General features: G+C 33.4%; 1 protein-coding gene across 1 annotated transcript in view; it reads left to right on the forward strand.

Annotated features, from left to right (window-relative positions):
• The window catches only part of LOC135506605 (serine protease HTRA3-like), a 38,668-nt gene extending 13,174 nt beyond the window's left edge, over positions 1-25,494 (forward strand). The window contains exons 7-12 of the mRNA XM_064925934.1: positions 2,523-2,640; positions 2,673-2,729; positions 2,866-2,922; positions 3,018-3,078; positions 24,281-24,379; positions 24,899-25,494. Of these exons, the coding sequence (XP_064782006.1) occupies positions 2,523-2,640; positions 2,673-2,729; positions 2,866-2,922; positions 3,018-3,078; positions 24,281-24,379; positions 24,899-25,067 (561 nt within the window). The 3' untranslated portion in view covers positions 25,068-25,494. The remainder of the gene's footprint in view (positions 1-2,522; positions 2,641-2,672; positions 2,730-2,865; positions 2,923-3,017; positions 3,079-24,280; positions 24,380-24,898) is intronic.
• The last annotated feature ends 1,422 nt before the right edge of the window (positions 25,495-26,916 follow it).

Below are 26,916 nucleotides of genomic sequence, written 5' to 3' on the forward strand. Positions count from 1 at the left end.
AATGAGGGGCTGAATATGTTGGTCAATGAGGGGCTGAATATGTTGGTCAATGAAGGGCTGAATATGTTGGTCAATGAGGGGCTGAATCTATAGGTCAATGAGGGGCTGAATCTATATGTCAATGAGGGGCTGAATATGTTGGTCAATGAGGGGCTGAATATGTTGGTCAATGAAGGGCTGAATATGTTGGTCAATGAGGGGCTGAATCTATAGGTCGATGAGGGGCTGAATATGTTGGTCAATGAGGTGCTGAATATGTTGGTCAATGAGGGGCTGAATATGTTGGTCAATGAAGGGCTGAATATGTTGGTCAATGAGGGGCTGAATCTAATGAGGGGCTGAATCTATAGGTCAATGAGGGGCTGAATCTATAGGTCAATGAGGGGCTGAATCTATAGGTCAATGAAGGGCTGAATCTATAGGTCGATGAGGGGCTGAATCTATAGGTCAATGAGGGGCTGAATCTATAGGTCGATGAGGGGCTGAATCTATAGGTCGATGAGGGGCTGAATCTACAGGTCAATGAGGGGCTGAATCTATAGGTCAATGAGGGGCTGAATCTATAGGTCAATGAGGGGCTGAATCTATAGGTCGATGAGGGGCTGAATCTATAGGTCAATGAGGGGCTGAATCTATTGGTGAATGAGGGGCTGAATCTATAGGTCAATGAGGGGCTGAATCTATAGGTCAATGAGGGGCTGAATCTATTGGTGAATGAGGGGCTGAATCTATTGGTGAATGAGGGGCTGAATCTATAGGTCAATGAGGGGCTGAATCTACAGGTCGATGAGGGGCTGAATCTATAGGTCAATGAGGGGCTGAATCTATAGGTCAATGAGGGGCTGAATCTATAGGTCGATGAGGGGCTGAATCTATAGGTCAATGAGGGGCTGAATCTATTGGTGAATGAGGGGCTGAATCTATTGGTGAATGAGGGGCTGAATCTATAGGTCAATGAGGGGCTGAATCTATAGGTCAATGAGGGGCTGAATCTATTGGTGAATGAGGGGCTGAATCTATTGGTGAATGAGGGGCTGAATCTATAGGTCAATGAGGGGCTGAATCTACAGGTCAATGAGGGGCTGAATCTATAGGTCAATGAGGGGCTGAATCTAATGAGGGGCTGAATCTATAGGTCAATGAGGGGCTGAATCTATAGGTCAATGAGGGGCTGAATCTACAGGTCTGTGAGGGGCTGAATCTACAGGTCAATGAGGGGCTGAATCTATAGGTCAATGAGGGGCTGAATCTGTAGGTCGATGAGGGGCTGAATCTATAGGTCGATGAGGGGCTGAATCTATAGGTCAATGAGGGGCTGAATCTATAGGTCAATGAGGGGCTGAATCTATAGGTCGATGAGGGGCTGAATCTATAGGTCAATGAGGGGCTGAATCTATAGGTCAATGAGGGGCTGAATCTATAGGTCAATGAGGGGCTGAATCTATAGGTCAATGAGGGGCTGAATCTGATGAGGGGCTGAATCTATAGGTCAATCAGGGGCTGAATCTATAGGTCAATGAGGGGCTGAATCTATAGGTCAATGAGGGGCTGAATCTATAGGTCAATGAGGGGCTGAATCTAATGAGGGGCTGAATCTACAGGTCAATGAGGGGCTGAATCTATAGGTCAATGAGGGGCTGAATCTATAGGTCAATGAGGGGCTGAATCTATAGGTCAATGAGGGGCTGAATCTGTAGGTCAATGAGGGGCTGAATCTATAGGTCAATGAGGGGCTGAATCTATTGGTCAATGAGGGGCTGAATCTATTGGTCAATGAGGGGCTGAATCTATAGGTCAATGAGGGGCTGAATCTATAGGTTAACTTCTCTGTGTCCAGCATGAAGGAAGTTAGAGGTGGTTGAACTAACCCATGCTGTCTTTATAATGACTAGTCTGTGGTATCTTCACGCTCTTTATCAACCCTTCTGTAGCTTACCTGTGTGTGTGGTGTGTCTGTGTGTGTGTGGTGTGTGTGTGGTCTGTGTGTGGTCTGTGTGTGGTCTGTGTGTGTGCGTGTGTGTGCGTGTGTGTGTGTGGTCTGTGTGTGGTCTGTGTGTGGTCTGTGTGTGGTCTGTGTGTGGTCTGTGTGTGGTCTGTGTGTGGTCTGTGTGTGTGTGTGTGGTCTGTGTGTGGTCTGTGTGTGGTCTGTGTGTGGTCTGTGTGTGTGTGTGGTCTGTGTGTGTGTGTGGTCTGTGTGTGTGTGGTGTGTGTCTGTGTGTTCTGTGTGTGTGTGTGTGTGTGGTCTGTGTGTGTTCTGTGTGTGTGTGTGTGGTGTGTGTCTGTGTGTGGTCTGTGTCTGTGTGTGGTCTGTGTCTGTGTCGGTGTGTGTGTGTGTGTCTGTGTGTCTGTGTGTGGTCTGTGTCTGTGTGTGGTGTGTGTGTGGTCTTTGTGTGTTTGGTCTGTGTTTGGTCTGTGTGGTCTGTGTGTGGTCTGTGTCTGTGTGTGGTCTGTGTCTGTGTGTGGTCTGTGTCTGTGTGTGGTCTGTGTCTGTGTGTGGTCTGTGTGTGTGTGTGTGTGTACAGGACGGGGAGGTGATAGGCATCAATACCCTCAAGGTGACAGCAGGAATCTCCTTCGCCATTCCTTCAGACCGTATCGGACGCTTTCTCACTGAGTCTCAGCACAACAAACACAGTGCAGGTCAGTCTGTGTGTGTCTGTGGTGTTGTCTAGGTAACCACAGAATGCTGAGTGGTCATTATCGTATTCCAGAACCCCAGTCAGATGCAGGTCACACACACACACACACACACACACACTCCTGTGCAGGAATGCAACAAACACAGTGCAGGTTAGTCTGTGTATGTGTGTGGTTTCGTGTGTGTGTGTGCCTAATTTGTGTGTGTGTGTCTGTGTTGTTGTCAAGGTAACCACAGAATGCTGAGTGGTCATTATCGTATTCCAGAACCCCAGTCAGATGCAGGTGACACACACACACACACACACACACACCTGTGCAGGAACGTGAAAATAAATAGAAAATAGTGATTTCATAATGTGCTGTTTTTCTTTCATCAGTAACGACAGGAGTGAAGAAGAAGCGTCTGATTGGCATTAAGATGCTCACTGTCACAGATGGGTAACACACACACACACACACACACACACACATACACTATTTTTTCTGCCCTGTTGTGATATTGATGTAACTTACTAATTATATAGTTCTATAGGCCCTAAAAATGAGCAGAAGCCTCATTCAAATTAGTGTGAATTCATTTGAAACTTTTAATTTGACATTTGGAGGCGGTTATTTTTTAACTACAGTTTAGTCAATGGAGAAAAGCATAAATTAAACATGTGAGATTATAAAGAGGTTCACTCTATATTTGTATCTGTGGATGGTCAGTGTCTCTCATCCATACTTCTGTCTATGGATGAGACAGTGGTTCCATTTCTCCAGGCCCATATACATATATACAGTGGGGCAAAAAAAGTATTTAGTCAGCCACCAATTGTGCAAGTTCTCCCACTTAAAAAGATGAGGAAGTCCTGTAATTTCCATCATAGGTCCACTTCAACTCTGACAGACAAATTGAGAAGAAAAAACATCCAGAAAATCACATTGTAGGATTTTTAATGAATTTATTTGCAAATTATGGTGGAAAATAATATATATATATATATATATAAATGTAGTCTGGTAGATGAGGTCTTTAACCTGCATAATGTATATTTATACTGTAGTCTGGTAGAGGAGTAATCTAATTAATGTGTATTTATAATGTAGTCTGGTAGAGGAGTAATCTAATTAATGTATATTTATACTGTAGTCTGGTAGAGGAGGTCTTTAACCTAATTAATGTATATATTTATACTGTAGTCTGGTAGAGGAGGTCTTTAACCTAATTAATGTATATATTTATACTGTAGTCTGGTAGAGGAGTAATCTAATTAACGTGTATTTATACTGTAGTCTGGTAGAGGAGGTCTTTAATCTAATTAATGTATATTTATACTGTAGTCTGGTAGAGGAGTAATCTAATTAATGTATATTTATAATGTAGTCTGGTAGAGGAGGTCTTTAACCTAATTAATGTATATATTTATACTGTAGTCTGGTAGAGGAGGTCTTTAATCTAATTAATGTATATTTATACTGTAGTCTGGTAGAGGAGTAATCTAATTAATGTATATTTATACTGTAGTCTGGTAGAGGAGGTCTTTAATCTAATTAATGTGTATTTATAATGTAGTCTGGTAGAGGAGGTCTTTAATCTAATTAACGTGTATTTATAATGTAGTCTGGTAGAGGAGGTCTTTAATCTAATTAATGTATATTTACAATGTAGTCTGGTAGAGGAGTAATCTAATTAACGTGTATTTATAATGTAGTCTGGTAGAGGAGTAATCTAATTAACGTGTATTTATAATGTAGTCTGGTAGAGGAGGTCTTTAATCTAATTGATGTATATTTATAATGTAGTCTGGTAGAGGAGGTGTTTAATCTAATTGATGTATATTTATAATTTAGTCTGGTAGAGGAGTAATCTAATTAACGTGTATTTATAATGTAGTCTGGTAGAGGAGGTCTTTAATCTAATTGATGTATATTTATAATGTAGTCTGGTAGAGGAGTAATCTAATTAACGTGTATTTATAATGTAGTCTGGTAGAGGAGGTCTTTAATCTAATTAACGTGTATTTATACTGTAGTCTGGTAGAGGAGGTCTTTAATCTAATTAACGTGTATTTATAATGTAGTCTGGTAGAGGAGGTCTTTAACCTAAGTAATGTATATATATATAATGTAGTCTGGTAGAGGAGTAATCTAATTAACGTGTATTTATAATGTAGTCTGGTAGAGGAGTAATCTAATTAACGTGTATTTATAATGTAGTCTGGTAGACGAGGTCTTTAATCTAATTGATGTATATTTATAATGTAGTCTGGTAGAGGAGGTATTTCATCTAATTAATGTATATTTATAATGTAGTCTGGTAGAGGAGTAATCTAATTAACGTGTATTTATAATGTAGTCTGGTAGAGGAGGTCTTTAATCTAATTAATGTATATTTATACTGTAGTCTGGTAGAGGAGGTCTTTAATCTAATTAATGTATATGTATAATGTAGTCTGGTAGACGAGGTCTTTAATCCAATTAATGTATATTTATAATGTAGTCTGGTAGAGGAGGTCTTTAATCTAATTAATGTGTATTTATACTGTAGTCTGGTTGAGGAGTAAGCTAATTAATGTGTATTTATAATGTAGTCTGGTAGAGGAGTAATCTAATTAATGTATATTTATACTGTAGTCTGGTAGAGGAGGTCTTTAACCTAATTAATGTATATATTTATACTGTAGTCTGGTAGAGGAGGTCTTTAACCTAATTAATGTATATATTTATACTGTAGTCTGGTAGAGGAGTAATCTAATTAACGTGTATTTATACTGTAGTCTGGTAGAGGAGGTCTTTAATCTAATTAATGTATATTTATACTGTAGTCTGGTAGAGGAGTAATCTAATTAATGTATATTTATAATGTAGTCTGGTAGAGGAGGTCTTTAACCTAATTAATGTATATATTTATACTGTAGTCTGGTAGAGGAGGTCTTTAATCTAATTAATGTATATTTATACTGTAGTCTGGTAGAGGAGTAATCTAATTAATGTATATTTATACTGTAGTCTGGTAGAGGAGGTCTTTAATCTAATTAATGTGTATTTATAATGTAGTCTGGTAGAGGAGGTCTTTAATCTAATTAACGTGTATTTATAATGTAGTCTGGTAGAGGAGGTCTTTATTCTAATTAATGTATATTTACAATGTAGTCTGGTAGAGGAGTAATCTAATTAACGTGTATTTATAATGTAGTCTGGTAGAGGAGTAATCTAATTAACGTGTATTTATAATGTAGTCTGTTAGAGGAGGTCTTTAATCTAATTAATGTATATTTATAATGTAGTCTGGTAGACGAGGTCTTTAATCTAATTAATGTATATTTATAATGTAGTCTGGTAGAGGAGTAATCTAATTAATGTATATTTATAATGTAGTCTGGTAGACGAGGTCTTTAATCTAATTAATGTATATTTATAATGTAGTCTGGTTGAGGAGTAAGCTAATTAATGTATATTTATAATGTAGTCTGTTAGAGGAGGTCTTTAATCTAATTAATGTATATTTATACTGTAGTCTGGTAGACGAGGTCTTTAATCTAATTAATGTGTATTTATGTAGTCTGGTAGACGAGGTCTTTAATCTAATTAATGTGTATTTATAATGTAGTCTGGTAGACGAGGTCTTTAATCTAATTAATGTGTATTTATACTGTAGTCTGGTAGAGGAGGTCTTTAATCTAATTAATGTATATTTATAATGAGGTCTGGTAGACGAGGTCTTTAATCTAATTAATGTATATTTATACTGTAGTCTGGTAGACGAGGTCTTTAATCTAATTAATGTATATTTATAATGAGGTCTGGTAGACGAGGTCTTTAATCTAATTAATGTATATTTATAATGAGGTCTGGTAGACGAGGTCTTTAATCTAATTAATGTATATTTATAATGAGGTCTGGTAGACGAGGTCTTTAATCTAATTAATGTATATTTATAATGAGGTCTGGTAGAAGAGGTCTTTAATCTAATTAATGTATATTTATAATGTAGTCTGGTAGACGAGGTCTTTAATCTAATTAATGTATATTTATAATGTAGTCTGGTAGACGAGGTCTTTAATCTAATTAATGTATATTTATAATGAGGTCTGGTAGACGAGGTCTTTAATCTAATTAATGTATATTTATAATGAGGTCTGGTAGACGAGGTCTTTAATCTAATTCATGTATATTTATAATGTAGTCTGGTAGAGGAGTAATCTAATTAATGTATATTTATAATGTAGTCTGGTAGAGGAGTAATCTAATTAATGTATATTTATAATGTAGTCTGGTAGAGGAGTAATCTAATTAATGTATATTTATACTGTAGTCTGGTAGAGGAGTAATCTAATTAATGTGTATTTATACTGTAGTCTGGTAGAGGAGTAATCTAATTAATGTGTATTTATACTGTAGTCTGGTAGACAAGGTCTTTAATCTAATTAATGTATATTTATAATGTAGTCTGGTAGAGGAGTAATCTAATTAATGTGTATTTACACTGTAGTCTGGTAGAGGACTAATCTAATTAATGTATATTTATAATGTAGTCTGTTAGAGGAGTAATCTAATTAATGTATATTTATACTGTAGTCTGGTAGACGAGGTCTTTAATCTAATTAATGTGTATTTATAATGTAGTCTGGTAGAGGAGTAATCTAATTAATGTATATTTATAATGTAGTCTGTTAGAGGAGGTCTTTAATCTAATTAATGTATATTTATAATGTAGTCTGGTAGAGGAGGTCTTTAATCTAATTAATGTATATTTATAATGTAGACTGGTAGAGGAGGTCTTTAATCTAATTAATGTATATTTATAATGTAGTCTGGTAGAGGAGGTCTTTAATCTAATTCATGTGTATTTATAATGTAGTCTGGTAGAGGAGGTCTTTAATCTAATTAATGTGTATTTATACTGTAGTCTGGTAGACGAGGTCTTTAATCTAATTAATGTATATTTATACTGTAGTCTGGTAGAGGAGTAATCTAATTAATGTATATTTATACTGTAGACTGGTAGAGGAGTAATCTAATTAATGTATATTTATAATGAGGACTGGTAGAGGAGTTCTTTAATCTAATTAATGTATATTTATACTGTAGACTGGTAGAGGAGGTCTTTAATCTAAATAATGTATATTTATACTGTAGACTGGTAGAGGAGTAATCTAATTAATGTATATTTATACTGTAGACTGGTAGAGGAGTAATCTAATTAATGTATATTTATACTGTAGTCTGGTAGAGGAGTAATCTAATTAATGTATATTTATAATGTAGTCTGGTAGAGGATGTCTTTAATCTAATTAATGTATATTTATAATGTAGACTGTTAGAGGAGGTCTTTAATCTAATTAATGTATATTTATAATGAGGTCTGGTAGACGAGGTCTTTAATCTAATTAATGTATATTTATAATGAGGTCTTTAATCTAATTAATGTATATTTATAATGAGGTCTGATAGACGAGGTCTTTAATCTAATTAATGTATATTTATAATGTAGTCTGGTAGACGAGGTCTTTAATCTAATTAATGTATATTTATAATGTAGTCTGGTAGACGAGGTCTTTAATCTAATTAATGTATATTTCTAATGAGGTCTGGTAGACGAGGTCTTTAATCTAATTAATGTATATTTATAATGTCGTCTGGTAGAGGAGTAATCTAATTAATGTATATGTATAATGTACTCTGGTAGACGAGGTCTTTAATCTAATTAATGTATATTTATAATGTAGTCTGGTAGAGGAGTAATCTAATTAATGTATATTTATAATGTAGTCTGGTAGAGGAGTAATCTAATTAATGTATATTTATACTGTAGTCTGGTAGAGGAGTAATCTAATTAATGTGTATTTATACTGTAGTCTGGTAGAGGAGTAATCTAATTAATGTGTATTTATACTGTAGTCTGGTAGACAAGGTCTTTAATCTAATTAATGTATATTTATAATGTAGTCTGGTAGAGGAGTAATCTAATTAATGTGTATTTATACTGTAGTCTGGTAGAGGAGTAATCTAATTAATGTATATTTATACTGTAGTCTGGTAGAGGAGTAATCTAATTAATGTATATTTATAATGTAGTCTGGTAGAGGAGTAATCTAATTAATGTATATTTATAATGTATTCTGGTAGAGGAGTAATCTAATTAATGTATATTTATAATGTATTCTGGTAGACGAGTAATCTAATTAATGTATATTTATAATGTAGTCTGGTAGAGGAGGTCTTTAATCTAATTAATGTATATTTATAATGTAGTCTGGTAGAGGAGGTCTTTAATCTAATTAATGTATATTTATAATGTAGTCTGGTAGAGGAGTAATCTAATTAATGTATATTTATAATGTAGTCTGGTAGAGGAGGTCTTTAATCTAATTCATGTGTATTTATAATGTAGTCTGGTAGAGGAGGTCTTTAATCTAATTCATGTGTATTTATAATGTAGTCTGGTAGAGGAGGTCTTTAATCTAATTCATGTGTATTTATAATGTAGTCTGGTAGAGGAGGTCTTTAATCTAATTAATGTGTATTTATACTGTAGTCTGGTAGAGGAGGTCTTTAATCTAATTAATGTATATTTATACTGTAGTCTGGTAGAGGAGTAATCTAATTAATGTATATTTATACTGTAGACTGGTAGAGGAGTAATCTAATTAATGTATTTTTATAATGAGGACTGGTAGAGGAGGTCTTTAATCTAATTAATGTATATTTATACTGTAGACTGGTAGAGGAGGTCTTTAATCTAATTAATGTATATTTATACTGTAGTCTGGTAGAGGAGTAATCTAATTAATGTATATTTATACTGTAGACTGGTAGAGGAGGTCTTTAATCTAATTAATGTATATTTATACTGTAGACTGGTAGAGGAGTAATCTAATTAATGTATATTTATACTGTAGACTGGTAGAGGAGTAATCTAATTAATGTATATTTATACTGTAGTCTGGTAGAGGAGTAATCTAATCAATGTATATTTATAATGTAGTCTGGTAGAGGAGGTCTTTAATCTAATTAATGTATATTTATAATGTAGACTGGTAGAGGAGGTCTTTAATCTAATTAATGTATATTTATAATGTAGACTGGTAGAGGAGGTCTTTAATCTAATTAATGTATATTTATACTGTAGACTGGTAGAGGAGTAATCTAATTAATGTGTATTTATACTGTAGTCTGGTAGACAAGGTCTTTAATCTAATTAATGTATATTTATAATGTAGTCTGGTAGAGGAGTAATCTAATTAATGTATATTTATAATGTAGTCTGGTAGATGAGTAATCTAATTAATGTGTATTTATAATGTTGTCTGGTAGAAGAGTAATCTAATTAATGTATATTTATAATGTAGTCTGGTAGAGGAGTAATCTAATTAATGTGTATTTATAATGTTGTCTGGTAGAAGAGTAATCTAATTAATGTATATTTATAATGTAGTCTGGTAGAGGAGTAATCTAATTAATGTATATTTATAATGTAGTCTGGTAGAGGAGTAATCTAATTAATGTATATTTATAATGTAGACTGGTAGAGGAGGTCTTTAATCTAATTAATGTATATTTATAATGTGGTCTGGTAGAGGAGGTCTTTAATCTAATTAATGTATATTTATAATGTAGTCTGGTAGAGGAGTAATCTAATTAATGTATATTTATAATGGGGTCTGGTAGACGAGGTCTTTAATCTAATTAATGTATATTTATAATGTAGTCTGGTAGACGAGGTCTTTAATCTAATTAATGTATATTTATACTGTAGTCTGGTAGAGGAGGTCTTTAATCTAATTAATGTATATTTATAATGTAGACTGGTAGAGGAGTAATCTAATTAATGTGTATTTATACTGTAGTCTGGTAGAGGAGGTCTTTAATCTAATTAATGTGTATTTATACTGTAGTCTGGTAGAGGAGGTCTTTAATCTAATTGATGTATATTTATAATGTAGTCTGGTAGAGGAGTAATCTAATTAATGTATATTTATACTGTAGTCTGGTAGAGGAGGTCTTTAATCTAATTAATGTGTATTTATACTGTAGTCTGGTAGAGGAGGTCTTTAATCTAATTAATGTATATTTATACTGTAGTCTGGTAGAGGAGGTCTTTAATCTAATTAATGTATATTTATACTGTAGTCTGGTAGAGGAGTAATCTAATTAATGTATATTTATACTGTAGTCTGGTTGAGGAGGTCTTTAATCTAATTAATGTATATTTATACTGTAGTCTGGTAGAGGAGTAATCTAATTAATGTGTATTTATACTGTAGTCTGGTAGAGGAGTAATCTAATTAATGTATATTTATACTGTAGTCTGGCAGAGGAGTAATCTAATTAATGTGTATTTATACTGTAGTCTGGTAGAGGAGTAATCTAATTAATGTATATTTATACTGTAGTCTGGTAGAGGAGTAATCTAATTAATGTGTATTTATACTGTAGACTGGTAGAGGAGGTCTTTAATCTAATTAATGTATATTTATACTGTAGTCTGGTAGAGGAGTAATCTAATTAATGTATATTTATACTGTAGTCTGGTAGAGGAGGTCTTTAATCTAATTAATGTGTATTTATACTGTAGACTGGTAGACGAGGTCTTTAATCTAATTAATGTGTATTTATACTGTAGTCTGGTAGAGGAGGTCTTTAATCTAATTAATGTGTATTTATACTGTAGACTGGTAGAGGAGTAATCTAATTAATGTATATTTATACTGTAGTCTGGTAGAGGAGTAATCTAATTAATGTATATTTATACTGTAGTCTGGTAGAGGAGTAATCTAATTAATGTGTATTTATACTGTAGTCTGGTAGAGGAGTAATCTAATTAATGTGTATTTATACTGTAGTCTGGTAGAGGAGGTCTTTAATCTAATTAATGTGTATTTATACTGTAGACTGGTAGAGGAGTAATCTAATTAATGTATATTTATACTGTAGTCTGGTAGAGGAGTAATCTAATTAATGTATATTTATACTGTAGTCTGGTAGAGGAGTAATCTAATTAATGTGTATTTATACTGTAGTCTGGTAGAGGAGTAATCTAATTAATGTGTATTTATACTGTAGTCTGGTAGAGGAGGTCTTTAATCTAATTAATGTGTATTTATACTGTAGACTGGTAGAGGAGTAATCTAATTAATGTATATTTATACTGTAGTCTGGTAGAGGAGTAATCTAATTAATGTATATTTATACTGTAGTCTGGTAGAGGAGGTCTTTAATCTAATTAATGTGTATTTATACTGTAGACTGGTAGAGGAGTAATCTAATTAATGTGTATTTATACTGTAGACTGGTAGAGGAGTAATCTAATTAATGTATATTTATACTGTAGTCTGGTAGAGGAGTAATCTAATGTATATTTATACTGTAGTCTGGTAGAGGAGGTCTTTAATCTAATTAATGTATATTTATACTGTAGTCTGGTAGACAAGGTCTTTAATCTAATTAATGTATATTTATACTGTAGTCTGGTAGAGGAGGTCTTTAATCTAATTAATGTGTATTTATACTGTAGTCTGGTAGACGACGTCTTTAATCTAATTAATGTGTATTTATACTGTAGTCTGGTAGAGGAGTAATCTAATTAATGTGTATTTATACTGTAGTCTGGTAGAGGAGGTCTTTAACCTAATGTATATTTATACTGTAGTCTGGTAGAGGAGGTCTTTAACCTAATGTATATTTATACTGTAGTCTGGTAGAGGAGGTCTTTAACCTAATGTATATTTATACTGTAGTCTGGTAGAGGAGGTCTTTAACCTAATTAATGTATATTTATACTGTAGTCTGGTAGAGGAGGTCTTTAACCTAATTAATGTATATTTATACTGTAGTCTGGTAGAGGAGTAATCTAATTAATGTGTATTTATACTGTAGACTGGTAGAGGAGTAATCTAATTAATGTATATTTATACTGTAGTCTGGTAGAGGAGTAATCTAATTAATGTGTATTTATACTGTAGTCTGGTAGAGGAGTAATCTAATTAATGTGTATTTATACTGTAGTCTGGTAGAGGAGGTCTTTAATCTAATTAATGTGTATTTATACTGTAGACTGGTAGAGGAGTAATCTAATTAATGTATATTTATACTGTAGTCTGGTAGAGGAGGTCTTTAATCTAATTAATGTGTATTTATACTGTAGACTGGTAGAGGAGGTATTTAATCTAATTAATGTATATTTATACTGTAGTCTGGTAGACGAGGTCTTTAATCTAATTAATGTGTATTTATACTGTAGTCTGGTAGAGGAGGTCTTTAATCTAATTAATGTGTATTTATACTGTAGACTGGTAGAGGAGTAATCTAATTAATGTATATTTATACTGTAGTCTGGTAGAGGAGTAATCTAATTAATGTATATTTATACTGTAGTCTGGTAGAGGAGTAATCTAATTAATGTGTATTTATACTGTAGTCTGGTAGAGGAGTAATCTAATTAATGTGTATTTATACTGTAGTCTGGTAGACAAGGTCTTTAATCTAATTAATGTATATTTATAATGTAGTCTGGTAGAGGAGTAATCTAATTAATGTGTATTTACACTGTAGTCTGGTAGAGGACTAATCTAATTAATGTATATTTATAATGTAGTCTGTTAGAGGAGTAATCTAATTAATGTATATTTATACTGTAGTCTGGTAGACGAGGTCTTTAATCTAATTAATGTGTATTTATAATGTAGTCTGGTAGAGGAGTAATCTAATTAATGTATATTTATAATGTAGTCTGTTAGAGGAGGTCTTTAATCTAATTAATGTATATTTATAATGTAGTCTGGTAGAGGAGGTCTTTAATCTAATTAATGTATATTTATAATGTAGACTGGTAGAGGAGGTCTTTAATCTAATTAATGTATATTTATAATGTAGTCTGGTAGAGGAGGTCTTTAATCTAATTCATGTGTATTTATAATGTAGTCTGGTAGAGGAGGTCTTTAATCTAATTAATGTGTATTTATACTGTAGTCTGGTAGACGAGGTCTTTAATCTAATTAATGTATATTTATACTGTAGTCTGGTAGAGGAGGTCTTTAATCTAATTAATGTGTATTTATACTGTAGTCTGGTAGAGGAGGTCTTTAATCTAATTAATGTATATTTATACTGTAGTCTGGTAGAGGAGTAATCTAATTAATGTATATTTATACTGTAGACTGGTAGAGGAGTAATCTAATTAATGTATATTTATAATGAGGACTGGTAGAGGAGTTCTTTAATCTAATTAATGTATATTTATACTGTAGACTGGTAGAGGAGGTCTTTAATCTAAATAATGTATATTTATACTGTAGACTGGTAGAGGAGTAATCTAATTAATGTATATTTATACTGTAGACTGGTAGAGGAGTAATCTAATTAATGTATATTTATACTGTAGTCTGGTAGAGGAGTAATCTAATTAATGTATATTTATAATGTAGTCTGGTAGAGGATGTCTTTAATCTAATTAATGTATATTTATAATGTAGACTGTTAGAGGAGGTCTTTAATCTAATTAATGTATATTTATAATGAGGTCTGGTAGACGAGGTCTTTAATCTAATTAATGTATATTTATAATGAGGTCTTTAATCTAATTAATGTATATTTATAATGAGGTCTGATAGACGAGGTCTTTAATCTAATTAATGTATATTTATAATGTAGTCTGGTAGACGAGGTCTTTAATCTAATTAATGTATATTTATAATGTAGTCTGGTAGACGAGGTCTTTAATCTAATTAATGTATATTTCTAATGAGGTCTGGTAGACGAGGTCTTTAATCTAATTAATGTATATTTATAATGTCGTCTGGTAGAGGAGTAATCTAATTAATGTATATGTATAATGTACTCTGGTAGACGAGGTCTTTAATCTAATTAATGTATATTTATAATGTAGTCTGGTAGAGGAGTAATCTAATTAATGTATATTTATAATGTAGTCTGGTAGAGGAGTAATCTAATTAATGTATATTTATAATGTAGTCTGGTAGAGGAGTAATCTAATTAATGTATATTTATACTGTAGTCTGGTAGAGGAGTAATCTAATTCATGTGTATTTATACTGTAGTCTGGTAGAGGAGTAATCTAATTAATGTGTATTTATACTGTAGTCTGGTAGACAAGGTCTTTAATCTAATTAATGTATATTTATAATGTAGTCTGGTAGAGGAGTAATCTAATTAATGTGTATTTATACTGTAGTCTGGTAGAGGAGTAATCTAATTAATGTATATTTATACTGTAGTCTGGTAGAGGAGTAATCTAATTAATGTATATTTATAATGTAGTCTGGTAGAGGAGTAATCTAATTAATGTATATTTATAATGTAGTCTGGTAGAGGAGTAATCTAATTAATGTATATTTATAATGTATTCTGGTAGAGGAGTAATCTAATTAATGTATATTTATAATGTATTCTGGTAGACGAGTAATCTAATTAATGTATATTTATAATGTAGTCTGGTAGAGGAGGTCTTTAATCTAATTAATGTATATTTATAATGTAGTCTGGTAGAGGAGGTCTTTAATCTAATTAATGTATATTTATAATGTAGTCTGGTAGAGGAGTAATCTAATTAATGTATATTTATAATGTAGTCTGGTAGAGGAGGTCTTTAATCTAATTCATGTGTATTTATAATGTAGTCTGGTAGAGGAGGTCTTTAATCTAATTCATGTGTATTTATAATGTAGTCTGGTAGAGGAGGTCTTTAATCTAATTCATGTGTATTTATAATGTAGTCTGGTAGAGGAGGTCTTTAATCTAATTAATGTGTATTTATACTGTAGTCTGGTAGAGGAGGTCTTTAATCTAATTAATGTATATTTATACTGTAGTCTGGTAGAGGAGTAATCTAATTAATGTATATTTATACTGTAGACTGGTAGAGGAGGTCTTTAATCTAATTAATGTATATTTATACTGTAGACTGGTAGAGGAGTAATCTAATTAATGTATATTTATACTGTAGACTGGTAGAGGAGTAATCTAATTAATGTATATTTATACTGTAGTCTGGTAGAGGAGTAATCTAATCAATGTATATTTATAATGTAGTCTGGTAGAGGAGGTCTTTAATCTAATTAATGTATATTTATAATGTAGACTGGTAGAGGAGGTCTTTAATCTAATTAATGTATATTTATAATGTAGACTGGTAGAGGAGGTCTTTAATCTAATTAATGTATATTTATACTGTAGTCTGGTAGAGGAGTAATCTAATTAATGTATATTTATACTGTAGACTGGTAGAGGAGGTCTTTAATCTAATTAATGTATATTTATACTGTAGACTGGTAGAGGAGTAATCTAATTAATGTATATTTATACTGTAGACTGGTAGAGGAGTAATCTAATTAATGTATATTTATACTGTAGTCTGGTAGAGGAGTAATCTAATCAATGTATATTTATAATGTAGTCTGGTAGAGGAGGTCTTTAATCTAATTAATGTATATTTATAATGTAGACTGGTAGAGGAGGTCTTTAATCTAATTAATGTATATTTATAATGTAGACTGGTAGAGGAGGTCTTTAATCTAATTAATGTATATTTATACTGTAGACTGGTAGAGGAGTAATCTAATTAATGTGTATTTATACTGTAGTCTGGTAGACAAGGTCTTTAATCTAATTAATGTATATTTATAATGTAGTCTGGTAGAGGAGTAATCTAATTAATGTATATTTATAATGTAGTCTGGTAGATGAGTAATCTAATTAATGTGTATTTATAATGTTGTCTGGTAGAAGAGTAATCTAATTAATGTATATTTATAATGTAGTCTGGTAGAGGAGTAATCTAATTAATGTGTATTTATAATGTTGTCTGGTAGAAGAGTAATCTAATTAATGTATATTTATAATGTAGTCTGGTAGAGGAGTAATCTAATTAATGTATATTTATAATGTAGTCTGGTAGAGGAGTAATCTAATTAATGTATATTTATAATGTAGACTGGTAGAGGAGGTCTTTAATCTAATTAATGTATATTTATAATGTGGTCTGGTAGAGGAGGTCTTTAATCTAATTGATGTATATTTATAATGTAGTCTGGTAGAGGAGTAATCTAATTAATGTATATTTATACTGTAGTCTGGTAGAGGAGGTCTTTAATCTAATTAATGTGTATTTATACTGTAGTCTGGTAGAGGAGGTCTTTAATCTAATTAATGTATATTTATACTGTAGTCTGGTAGAGGAGGTCTTTAATCTAATTAATGTGTATTTATACTGTAGTCTGGTAGAGGAGGTCTTTAATCTAATTAATGTATATTTATAATGTAGTCCGGTAGAGGTCGTCTTTAATCTAATTAATTTATATTTATACTGTAGTCTGGTAGAGGAGGTCTTTAATCTAATTAATGTATATTTATACTGTAGTCTGGTAGAGGAGGTCTTTAATCTAATTAATGTATATTTATACTGTAGTCTGGTAGAGGAGTAATCTAATTAATGTATATTTATACTGTAGTCTGGTTGAGGAGGTCTTTAATCTAATTAATGTATATTTATACTGTAGTCTGGTAGAGGAGTAATCTAATTAATGTGTATTTATACTGTAGTCTGGTAGAGGAGTAATCTAATTAATGTATATTTATACTGTAGTCTGGCAGAGGAGTAATCTAATTAATGTGTATTTATACTGTAGTCTGGTAGAGGAGTAATCTAATTAATGTATATTTATACTGTAGTCTGGTAGAGGAGTAATCTAATTAATGTGTATTTATACTGTAGACTGGTAGAGGAGGTCTTTAATCTAATTAATGTATATTTATACTGTAGTCTGGTAGAGGAGTAATCTAATTAATGTATATTTATACTGTAGTCTGGTAGAGGAGGTCTTTAATCTAATTAATGTGTATTTATACTGTAGACTGGTAGACGAGGTCTTTAATCTAATTAATGTGTATTTATACTGTAGTCTGGTAGAGGAGGTCTTTAATCTAATTAATGTGTATTTATACTGTAGACTGGTAGAGGAGTAATCTAATTAATGTATATTTATACTGTAGTCTGGTAGAGGAGTAATCTAATTAATGTATATTTATACTGTAGTCTGGTAGAGGAGTAATCTAATTAATGTGTATTTATACTGTAGTCTGGTAGAGGAGTAATCTAATTAATGTGTATTTATACTGTAGTCTGGTAGAGGAGGTCTTTAATCTAATTAATGTGTATTTATACTGTAGACTGGTAGAGGAGTAATCTAATTAATGTATATTTATACTGTAGTCTGGTAGAGGAGTAATCTAATTAATGTATATTTATACTGTAGTCTGGTAGAGGAGTAATCTAATTAATGTGTATTTATACTGTAGTCTGGTAGAGGAGTAATCTAATTAATGTGTATTTATACTGTAGTCTGGTAGAGGAGGTCTTTAATCTAATTAATGTGTATTTATACTGTAGACTGGTAGAGGAGTAATCTAATTAATGTATATTTATACTGTAGTCTGGTAGAGGAGGTCTTTAATCTAATTAATGTGTATTTATACTGTAGACTGGTAGAGGAGTAATCTAATTAATGTGTATTTATACTGTAGACTGGTAGAGGAGTAATCTAATTAATGTATATTTATACTGTAGTCTGGTAGAGGAGTAATCTAATTAATGTATATTTATACTGTAGTCTGGTAGAGGAGGTCTTTAATCTAATTAATGTATATTTATACTGTAGTCTGGTAGACAAGGTCTTTAATCTAATTAATGTATATTTATACTGTAGTCTGGTAGAGGAGGTCTTTAATCTAATTAATGTGTATTTATACTGTAGTCTGGTAGACGACGTCTTTAATCTAATTAATGTGTATTTATACTGTAGTCTGGTAGAGGAGTAATCTAATTAATGTGTATTTATACTGTAGTCTGGTAGAGGAGGTCTTTAACCTAATGTATATTTATACTGTAGTCTGGTAGAGGAGGTCTTTAACCTAATGTATATTTATACTGTAGTCTGGTAGAGGAGGTCTTTAACCTAATGTATATTTATACTGTAGTCTGGTAGAGGAGGTCTTTAACCTAATTAATGTATATTTATACTGTAGTCTGGTAGAGGAGGTCTTTAACCTAATTAATGTATATTTATACTGTAGTCTGGTAGAGGAGTAATCTAATTAATGTGTATTTATACTGTAGACTGGTAGAGGAGTAATCTAATTAATGTATATTTATACTGTAGTCTGGTAGAGGAGTAATCTAATTAATGTGTATTTATACTGTAGTCTGGTAGAGGAGTAATCTAATTAATGTGTATTTATACTGTAGTCTGGTAGAGGAGGTCTTTAATCTAATTAATGTGTATTTATACTGTAGACTGGTAGAGGAGTAATCTAATTAATGTATATTTATACTGTAGTCTGGTAGAGGAGGTCTTTAATCTAATTAATGTGTATTTATACTGTAGACTGGTAGAGGAGGTATTTAATCTAATTAATGTATATTTATACTGTAGTCTGGTAGACGAGGTCTTTAATCTAATTAATGTGTATTTATACTGTAGTCTGGTAGAGGAGGTCTTTAATCTAATTAATGTGTATTTATACTGTAGACTGGTAGAGGAGTAATCTAATTAATGTATATTTATACTGTAGTCTGGTAGAGGAGTAATCTAATTAATGTATATTTATACTGTAGTCTGGTAGAGGAGTAATCTAATTAATGTGTATTTATACTGTAGTCTGGTAGAGGAGTAATCTAATTAATGTGTATTTATACTGTAGTCTGGTAGAGGAGGTCTTTAATCTAATTAATGTGTATTTATACTGTAGACTGGTAGAGGAGTAATCTAATTAATGTATATTTATACTGTAGTCTGGTAGAGGAGGTCTTTAATCTAATTAATGTGTATTTATACTGTAGACTGGTAGAGGAGTAATCTAATTAATGTGTATTTATACTGTAGACTGGTAGAGGAGTAATCTAATTAATGTATATTTATACTGTAGTCTGGTAGAGGAGTAATCTAATTAATGTATATTTATACTGTAGTCTGGTAGAGGAGGTCTTTAATCTAATTAATGTATATTTATACTGTAGTCTGGTAGACAAGGTCTTTAATCTAATTAATGTATATTTATACTGTAGTCTGGTAGAGGAGGTCTTTAATCTAATTAATGTGTATTTATACTGTAGTCTGGTAGACGACGTCTTTAATCTAATTAATGTGTATTTATACTGTAGTCTGGTAGAGGAGTAATCTAATTAATGTGTATTTATACTGTAGTCTGGTAGAGGAGGTCTTTAACCTAATGTATATTTATACTGTAGTCTGGTAGAGGAGGTCTTTAACCTAATGTATATTTATACTGTAGTCTGGTAGAGGAGGTCTTTAACCTAATGTATATTTATACTGTAGTCTGGTAGAGGAGGTCTTTAACCTAATTAATGTATATTTATACTGTAGTCTGGTAGAGGAGGTCTTTAACCTAATTAATGTATATTTATACTGTAGTCTGGTAGAGGAGTAATCTAATTAATGTGTATTTATACTGTAGACTGGTAGAGGAGTAATCTAATTAATGTATATTTATACTGTAGTCTGGTAGAGGAGTAATCTAATTAATGTGTATTTATACTGTAGTCTGGTAGAGGAGTAATCTAATTAATGTGTATTTATACTGTAGTCTGGTAGAGGAGGTCTTTAATCTAATTAATGTGTATTTATACTGTAGACTGGTAGAGGAGTAATCTAATTAATGTATATTTATACTGTAGTCTGGTAGAGGAGGTCTTTAATCTAATTAATGTGTATTTATACTGTAGACTGGTAGAGGAGGTATTTAATCTAATTAATGTATATTTATACTGTAGTCTGGTAGACGAGGTCTTTAATCTAATTAATGTGTATTTATACTGTAGTCTGGTAGAGGAGGTCTTTAATCTAATTAATGTGTATTTATACTGTAGACTGGTAGAGGAGTAATCTAATTAATGTATATTTATACTGTAGTCTGGTAGAGGAGTAATCTAATTAATGTATATTTATACTGTAGTCTGGTAGAGGAGTAATCTAATTAATGTGTATTTATACTGTAGTCTGGTAGAGGAGTAATCTAATTAATGTGTATTTATACTGTAGTCTGGTAGAGGAGGTCTTTAATCTAATTAATGTGTATTTATACTGTAGACTGGTAGAGGAGTAATCTAATTAATGTATATTTATACTGTAGTCTGGTAGAGGAGGTCTTTAATCTAATTAATGTGTATTTATACTGTAGACTGGTAGAGGAGTAATCTAATTAATGTATATTTATACTGTAGTCTGGTAGAGGAGTAATCTAATTAATGTATATTTATACTGTAGTCTGGTAGAGGAGTAATCTAATTAATGTATATTTATACTGTAGTCTGGTAGAGGAGGTCTTTAATCTAATTAATGTATATTTATACTGTAGTCTGGTAGAGGAGTAATCTAATTAATGTATATTTATACTGTAGTCTGGTAGAGGAGGTCTTTAATCTAATTAATGTATATTTATACTGTAGTCTGGTAGACGAGGTCTTTAATCTAATTAATGTATATTTATACTGTAGACTGGTAGAGGAGTAATCTAATTAATGTATATTTATACTGTAGTCTGGTAGAGGAGTAATCTAATGTATATTTATACTGTAGTCTGGTAGAGGAGGACTTTAATCTAATTAATGTATATTTATACTGTAGTCTGGTAGACAAGGTCTTTAATCTAATTAATGTATATTTATACTGTAGTCTGGTAGAGGAGGTCTTTAATCTAATTAATGTGTATTTATACTGTAGTCTGGTAGACGAGGTCTTTAATCTAATTAATGTGTATTTATACTGTAGTCTGGTAGAGGAGTAATCTAATTAATGTATATTTATAATGTAGTCTGGTAGAGGAGTAATCTAATTAATGTATATTTATAATGTAGTCTGGTAGAGGAGTAATCTAATGTGTATTTATAATGTAGTCTGGTAGAGGAGGTCTTTAATCTAATTAATGTGTATTTATAATGTAGTCTGGTAGAGGAGTAATCTAATTAATGTATATTTATACTGTAGTCTGGTAGAGGAGTAATCTAATTAATGTGTATTTATACTGTAGACTGGTAGAGGAGTAATCTAATTAATGTATATTTATACTGTAGTCTGGTAGAGGAGTAATCTAATTAATGTATATTTATACTGTAGTCTGGTAGAGGAGGTCTTTAACCTAATGTATATTTATACTGTAGTCTGGTAGAGGAGGTCTTTAACCTAATTAATGTATATTTATACTGTAGTCTGGTAGAGGAGGTCTTTAACCTAATTAATGTATATTTATACTGTAGTCTGGTAGAGGGGTAATCTAATTAATGTGTATTTATACTGTAGACTGGTAGAGGAGTAATCTAATTAATGTATATTTATACTGTAGTCTGGTAGAGGAGTAATCTAATTAATGTGTATTTATACTGTAGTCTGGTAGAGGAGTAATCTAATTAATGTGTATTTATACTGTAGTCTGGTAGAGGAGGTCTTTAATCTAATTAATGTGTATTTATACTGTAGACTGGTAGAGGAGTAATCTAATTAATGTATATTTATACTGTAGTCTGGTAGAGGAGGTCTTTAACCTAATTAATGTATATTTATACTGTAGTCTTGTAGAGGAGTAATCTAATTAATGTGTATTTATACTGTAGACTGGTAGAGGAGTAATCTAATTAATGTATATTTATACTGTAGTCTGGTAGAGGAGTAATCTAATTAATGTGTATTTATACTGTAGTCTGGTAGAGGAGTAATCTAATTAATGTGTATTTATACTGTAGTCTGGTAGAGGAGGTCTTTAATCTAATTAATGTGTATTTATACTGTAGACTGGTAGAGGAGTAATCTAATTAATGTATATTTATACTTTAGTCTGGTAGAGGAGGTCTTTAATCTAATTAATGTGTATTTATACTGTAGACTGGTAGAGGAGGTATTTAATCTAATTAATGTATATTTATACTGTAGTCTGGTAGACGAGGTCTTTAATCTAATTAATGTGTATTTATACTGTAGTCTGGTAGAGGAGGTCTTTAATCTAATTAATGTGTATTTATACTGTAGACTGGTAGAGGAGTAATCTAATTAATGTATATTTATACTGTAGTCTGGTAGAGGAGTAATCTAATTAATGTATATTTATACTGTAGTCTGGTAGAGGAGTAATCTAATTAATGTGTATTTATACTGTAGTCTGGTAGAGGAGTAATCTAATTAATGTGTATTTATACTGTAGTCTGGTAGAGGAGGTCTTTAATCTAATTAATGTGTATTTATACTGTAGACTGGTAGAGGAGTAACCTAATTAATGTATATTTATACTGTAGTCTGGTAGAGGAGGTCTTTAATCTAATTAATGTGTATTTATACTGTAGACTGGTAGAGGAGTAATCTAATTAATGTATATTTATACTGTAGTCTGGTAGAGGAGTAATCTAATTAATGTATATTTATACTGTAGTCTGGTAGAGGAGTAATCTAATTAATGTATATTTATACTGTAGTCTGGTAGAGGAGGTCTTTAATCTAATTAATGTATATTTATACTGTAGTCTGGTAGACGAGGTCTTTAATCTAATTAATGTATATTTATACTGTAGTCTGGTAGAGGAGGTATTTAATCTAATTAATGTATATTTATACTGTAGTCTGGTAGACGAGGTCTTTAATCTAATTAATGTGTATTTATACTGTAGTCTGGTAGAGGAGGTCTTTAATCTAATTAATGTGTATTTATACTGTAGACTGGTAGAGGAGTAATCTAATTAATGTATATTTATACTGTAGTCTGGTAGAGGAGTAATCTAATTAATGTATATTTATACTGTAGTCTGGTAGAGGAGGACTTTAATCTAATTAATGTATATTTATACTGTAGTCTGGTAGACAAGGTCTTTAATCTAATTAATGTATATTTATACTGTAGTCTGGTAGAGGAGGTCTTTAATCTAATTAATGTGTATTTATACTGTAGTCTGGTAGACGAGGTCTTTAATCTAATTAATGTGTATTTATACTGTAGTCTGGTAGAGGAGTAATCTAATTAATGTATATTTATAATGTAGTCTGGTAGAGGAGTAATCTAATTAATGTATATTTATAATGTAGTCTGGTAGAGGAGTAATCTAATGTGTATTTATAATGTAGTCTGGTAGAGGAGGTCTTTAATCTAATTAATGTGTATTTATAATGTAGTCTGGTAGAGGAGTAATCTAATTAATGTATATTTATACTGTAGTCTGGTAGAGGAGTAATCTAATTAATGTGTATTTATACTGTAGACTGGTAGAGGAGTAATCTAATTAATGTATATTTATACTGTAGACTGGTAGAGGAGTAATCTAATTAATGTATATTTATACTGTAGACTGGTAGAGGAGTAATCTAATTAATGTATATTTATACTGTAGACTGGTAGAGGAGTAATCTAATTAATGTATATTTATACTGTAGACTGGTAGAGGAGTAATCTAATTAATGTATATTTATACTGTAGTCTGGTAGAGGAGTAATCTAATTAATGTATATTTATACTGTAGTCTGGTAGAGGAGTAATCTAATTAATGTATATTTATACTGTAGTCTGGTAGAGGAGTAATCTAATTAATGTATATTTATACTGTAGTCTGGTAGAGGAGTAATCTAATTAATGTATATTTATACTGTAGACTGGTGGAGGAGATGAAGAGGCAGAATCCTGACTTCCCTGATGATGTCACCAGTGGAGTGTTGGTCCATCAGGTTATACCTGAGTCCCCCGCACACAGGTAGGTGTTTTCACACACACGCACACACACGGACACGGACACACACACACACGGACACACACACACACGGACACACACACACACACATGTATGCAAAGATACACACACACACACACACACACACACACACACACACACACACACACACACACACACACACACACACACACACACACACACACACATATGCAAAGATGCACAAACACACAGTGACACACACACACAGTGACACACACACACAGTGACACACACACACACGGACGACACACACACACACACACACACACACACACACACACACACACACACACACACACACACACAGTGACACACCTCAAAGACACTGATTGGAGAGAAAGGAGGAATGGATTAATGCAGTAGGTTTATCCGTTGTATCAAAAACGTAGTTCAGCTAGCTAGCCTATCAAAGGGCAAGGTTGAGCCATCACTGAACCAATGTGGAAGAAGCCTTCTTTAGGAACCAACGACCAATGAGAACCTCTCGTTTTTCTACAAAAGGGGCGGGATAGAGGCCGGTGACGTGATCCTCAAGCTGAACGGCCGCCCGCTCAGGACCACCGACGAGCTGCAGGGGGCGTTGCTAGGCGACGGGCCCCTCCTCCTGGAGGTTCGTCGCGGCGACGACGAGCTGCTTTTCCACATAGAGCCCCACGTCGTCATGCAGTGAGGAGGCGGAGTCATGGACCAGGGAAATGTAGTTCGAGTAGTTTTTTTTTTGCAGAGTGGGGGGAGGGGGGTCAATTCCAATTCAAAAGGTAGTCAAAGTCAATTCAGGAAGTGATTTCGATTTAAACTAAATAAATCGCTTTTACTTTTCAGTTTATTGAGAAGTCGTTGAAAATAAATGGCCTTTTTGCAATTGGAATATAAATTTAGGACATGAATTGACCTCAGAACGACCCTGTTTTAATGTTGTTCTGCGTTTTGACTGTGTTCTCTGTGGTGACTGGGCTGGACTCACTACAGATGTACTGCTTGCTTCCCAAAATGTGGGCACCATATTCCCTACCTGTAGTGGACACTGTGTTCCCTACCTGTAGTGGACACTGTGTTCCCTACCTGTAGTGGACACTGTGTTCCCTACCTGTAGTGGACACTGTGTTCCCTACCTGTAGTGGACACTGTGTTCCCTACCTGTAGTGGACACTGTGTTCCCTACCTGTAGTGGGCACTGTGTTCCCTACCTGTAGTGGGCACTCTGTTCCCTACCTGTAGTGGACACTGTGTTCCCTACCTGTAGTGGACACTGTGTTCCCTACCTGTAGTGGACACTGTGTTCCCTACCTGTAGTGGGCACTCTGTTCCCCACCTGTAGTGGGCACTGTGTTCCCCACCTGTAGTGGACACTCTGTTCCCTACCTGTAGTGGACACTGTGTTCCCTACCTGTAGTGGACACTCTGTTCCCTACCTGTAGTGGGCACTGTGTTCCCTACCTGTAGTGGGCACTGTATTCCCTACCTGTAGTGGACACTCTGTTCCCTACCTGTAGTGGGCACTGTGTTCCCTACCTGTAGTGGACACTGTGTTCCCCACCTGTAGTGGACACTGTGTTCCCTACCTGTAGTGGACACTGTGTTCCCTACCTGTAGTGGGCACTCTGTTCCCCACCTGTAGTGGGCACTGTGTTCCCCACCTGTAGTGGACACTCTGTTCCCCACCTGTAGTGGGCACTCTGTTCCCTACCTGTAGTGGGCACTGTGTTCCCTACCTGTAGTGGACACTCTGTTCCCTACCTGTAGTGGACACTGTGTTCCCCACCTGTAGTGGGCACTGTGTTCCCTACCTGTAGTGGACACTGTGTTCCCTACCTGTAGTGGACACTGTGTTCCCTACCTGTAGTGGACACTGTGTTCCCTACCTCTAGTGGACACTGTGTTCCCTACCTGTAGTGGGCACTCTGTTCCCTACCTGTAGTGGGCACTCTGTTCCCTACCTGTAGTGGGCACTCTGTTCCCTACCTGTAGTGGACACTGTGTTCCCCACCTGTAGTGGACACTGTGTTCCCCACCTGTAGTGGAGACTGTGTTCCCTACCTGTAGTGGAGACTGTGTTCCCTACCTGTAGTGGAGACTGTGTTCCCTACCTGTAGTGGAGACTGTGTTCCCTACCTGTAGTGGAGACTGTGTTCCCTACCTGTAGTGGACACTGTGTTCCCTACCTGTAGTGGACACTGTGTTCCCCACCTGTAGTGGACACTCTGTTCCCCACCTGTAGTGGACACTGTGTTCCCCACCTGTAGTGGACACTGTGTTCCCTACCTGTAGTGGACACTGTGTTCCCTACCTGTAGTGGGCACTGTGTTCCCTACCTGTAGTGGGCACTGTGTTCCCCACCTGTAGTGGACACCGTGTTCCCTACCTGTAGTGGGCACTCTGTTCCCTACCTGTAGTGGACACTCTGTTCCCCACCTGTAGTGGGCACTGTGTTCCCTACCTGTAGTGGGCACTGTGTTCCCTACCTGTAGTGGGCACTGTGTTCCCTACCTGTAGTGGACACTGTGTTCCCCACCTGTAGT

Source organism: Oncorhynchus masou, chromosome 20, assembly GCF_036934945.1.
Source record: "Oncorhynchus masou masou isolate Uvic2021 chromosome 20, UVic_Omas_1.1, whole genome shotgun sequence".
NCBI classification, from domain to species: Eukaryota; Metazoa; Chordata; class Actinopteri; order Salmoniformes; family Salmonidae; genus Oncorhynchus; species Oncorhynchus masou.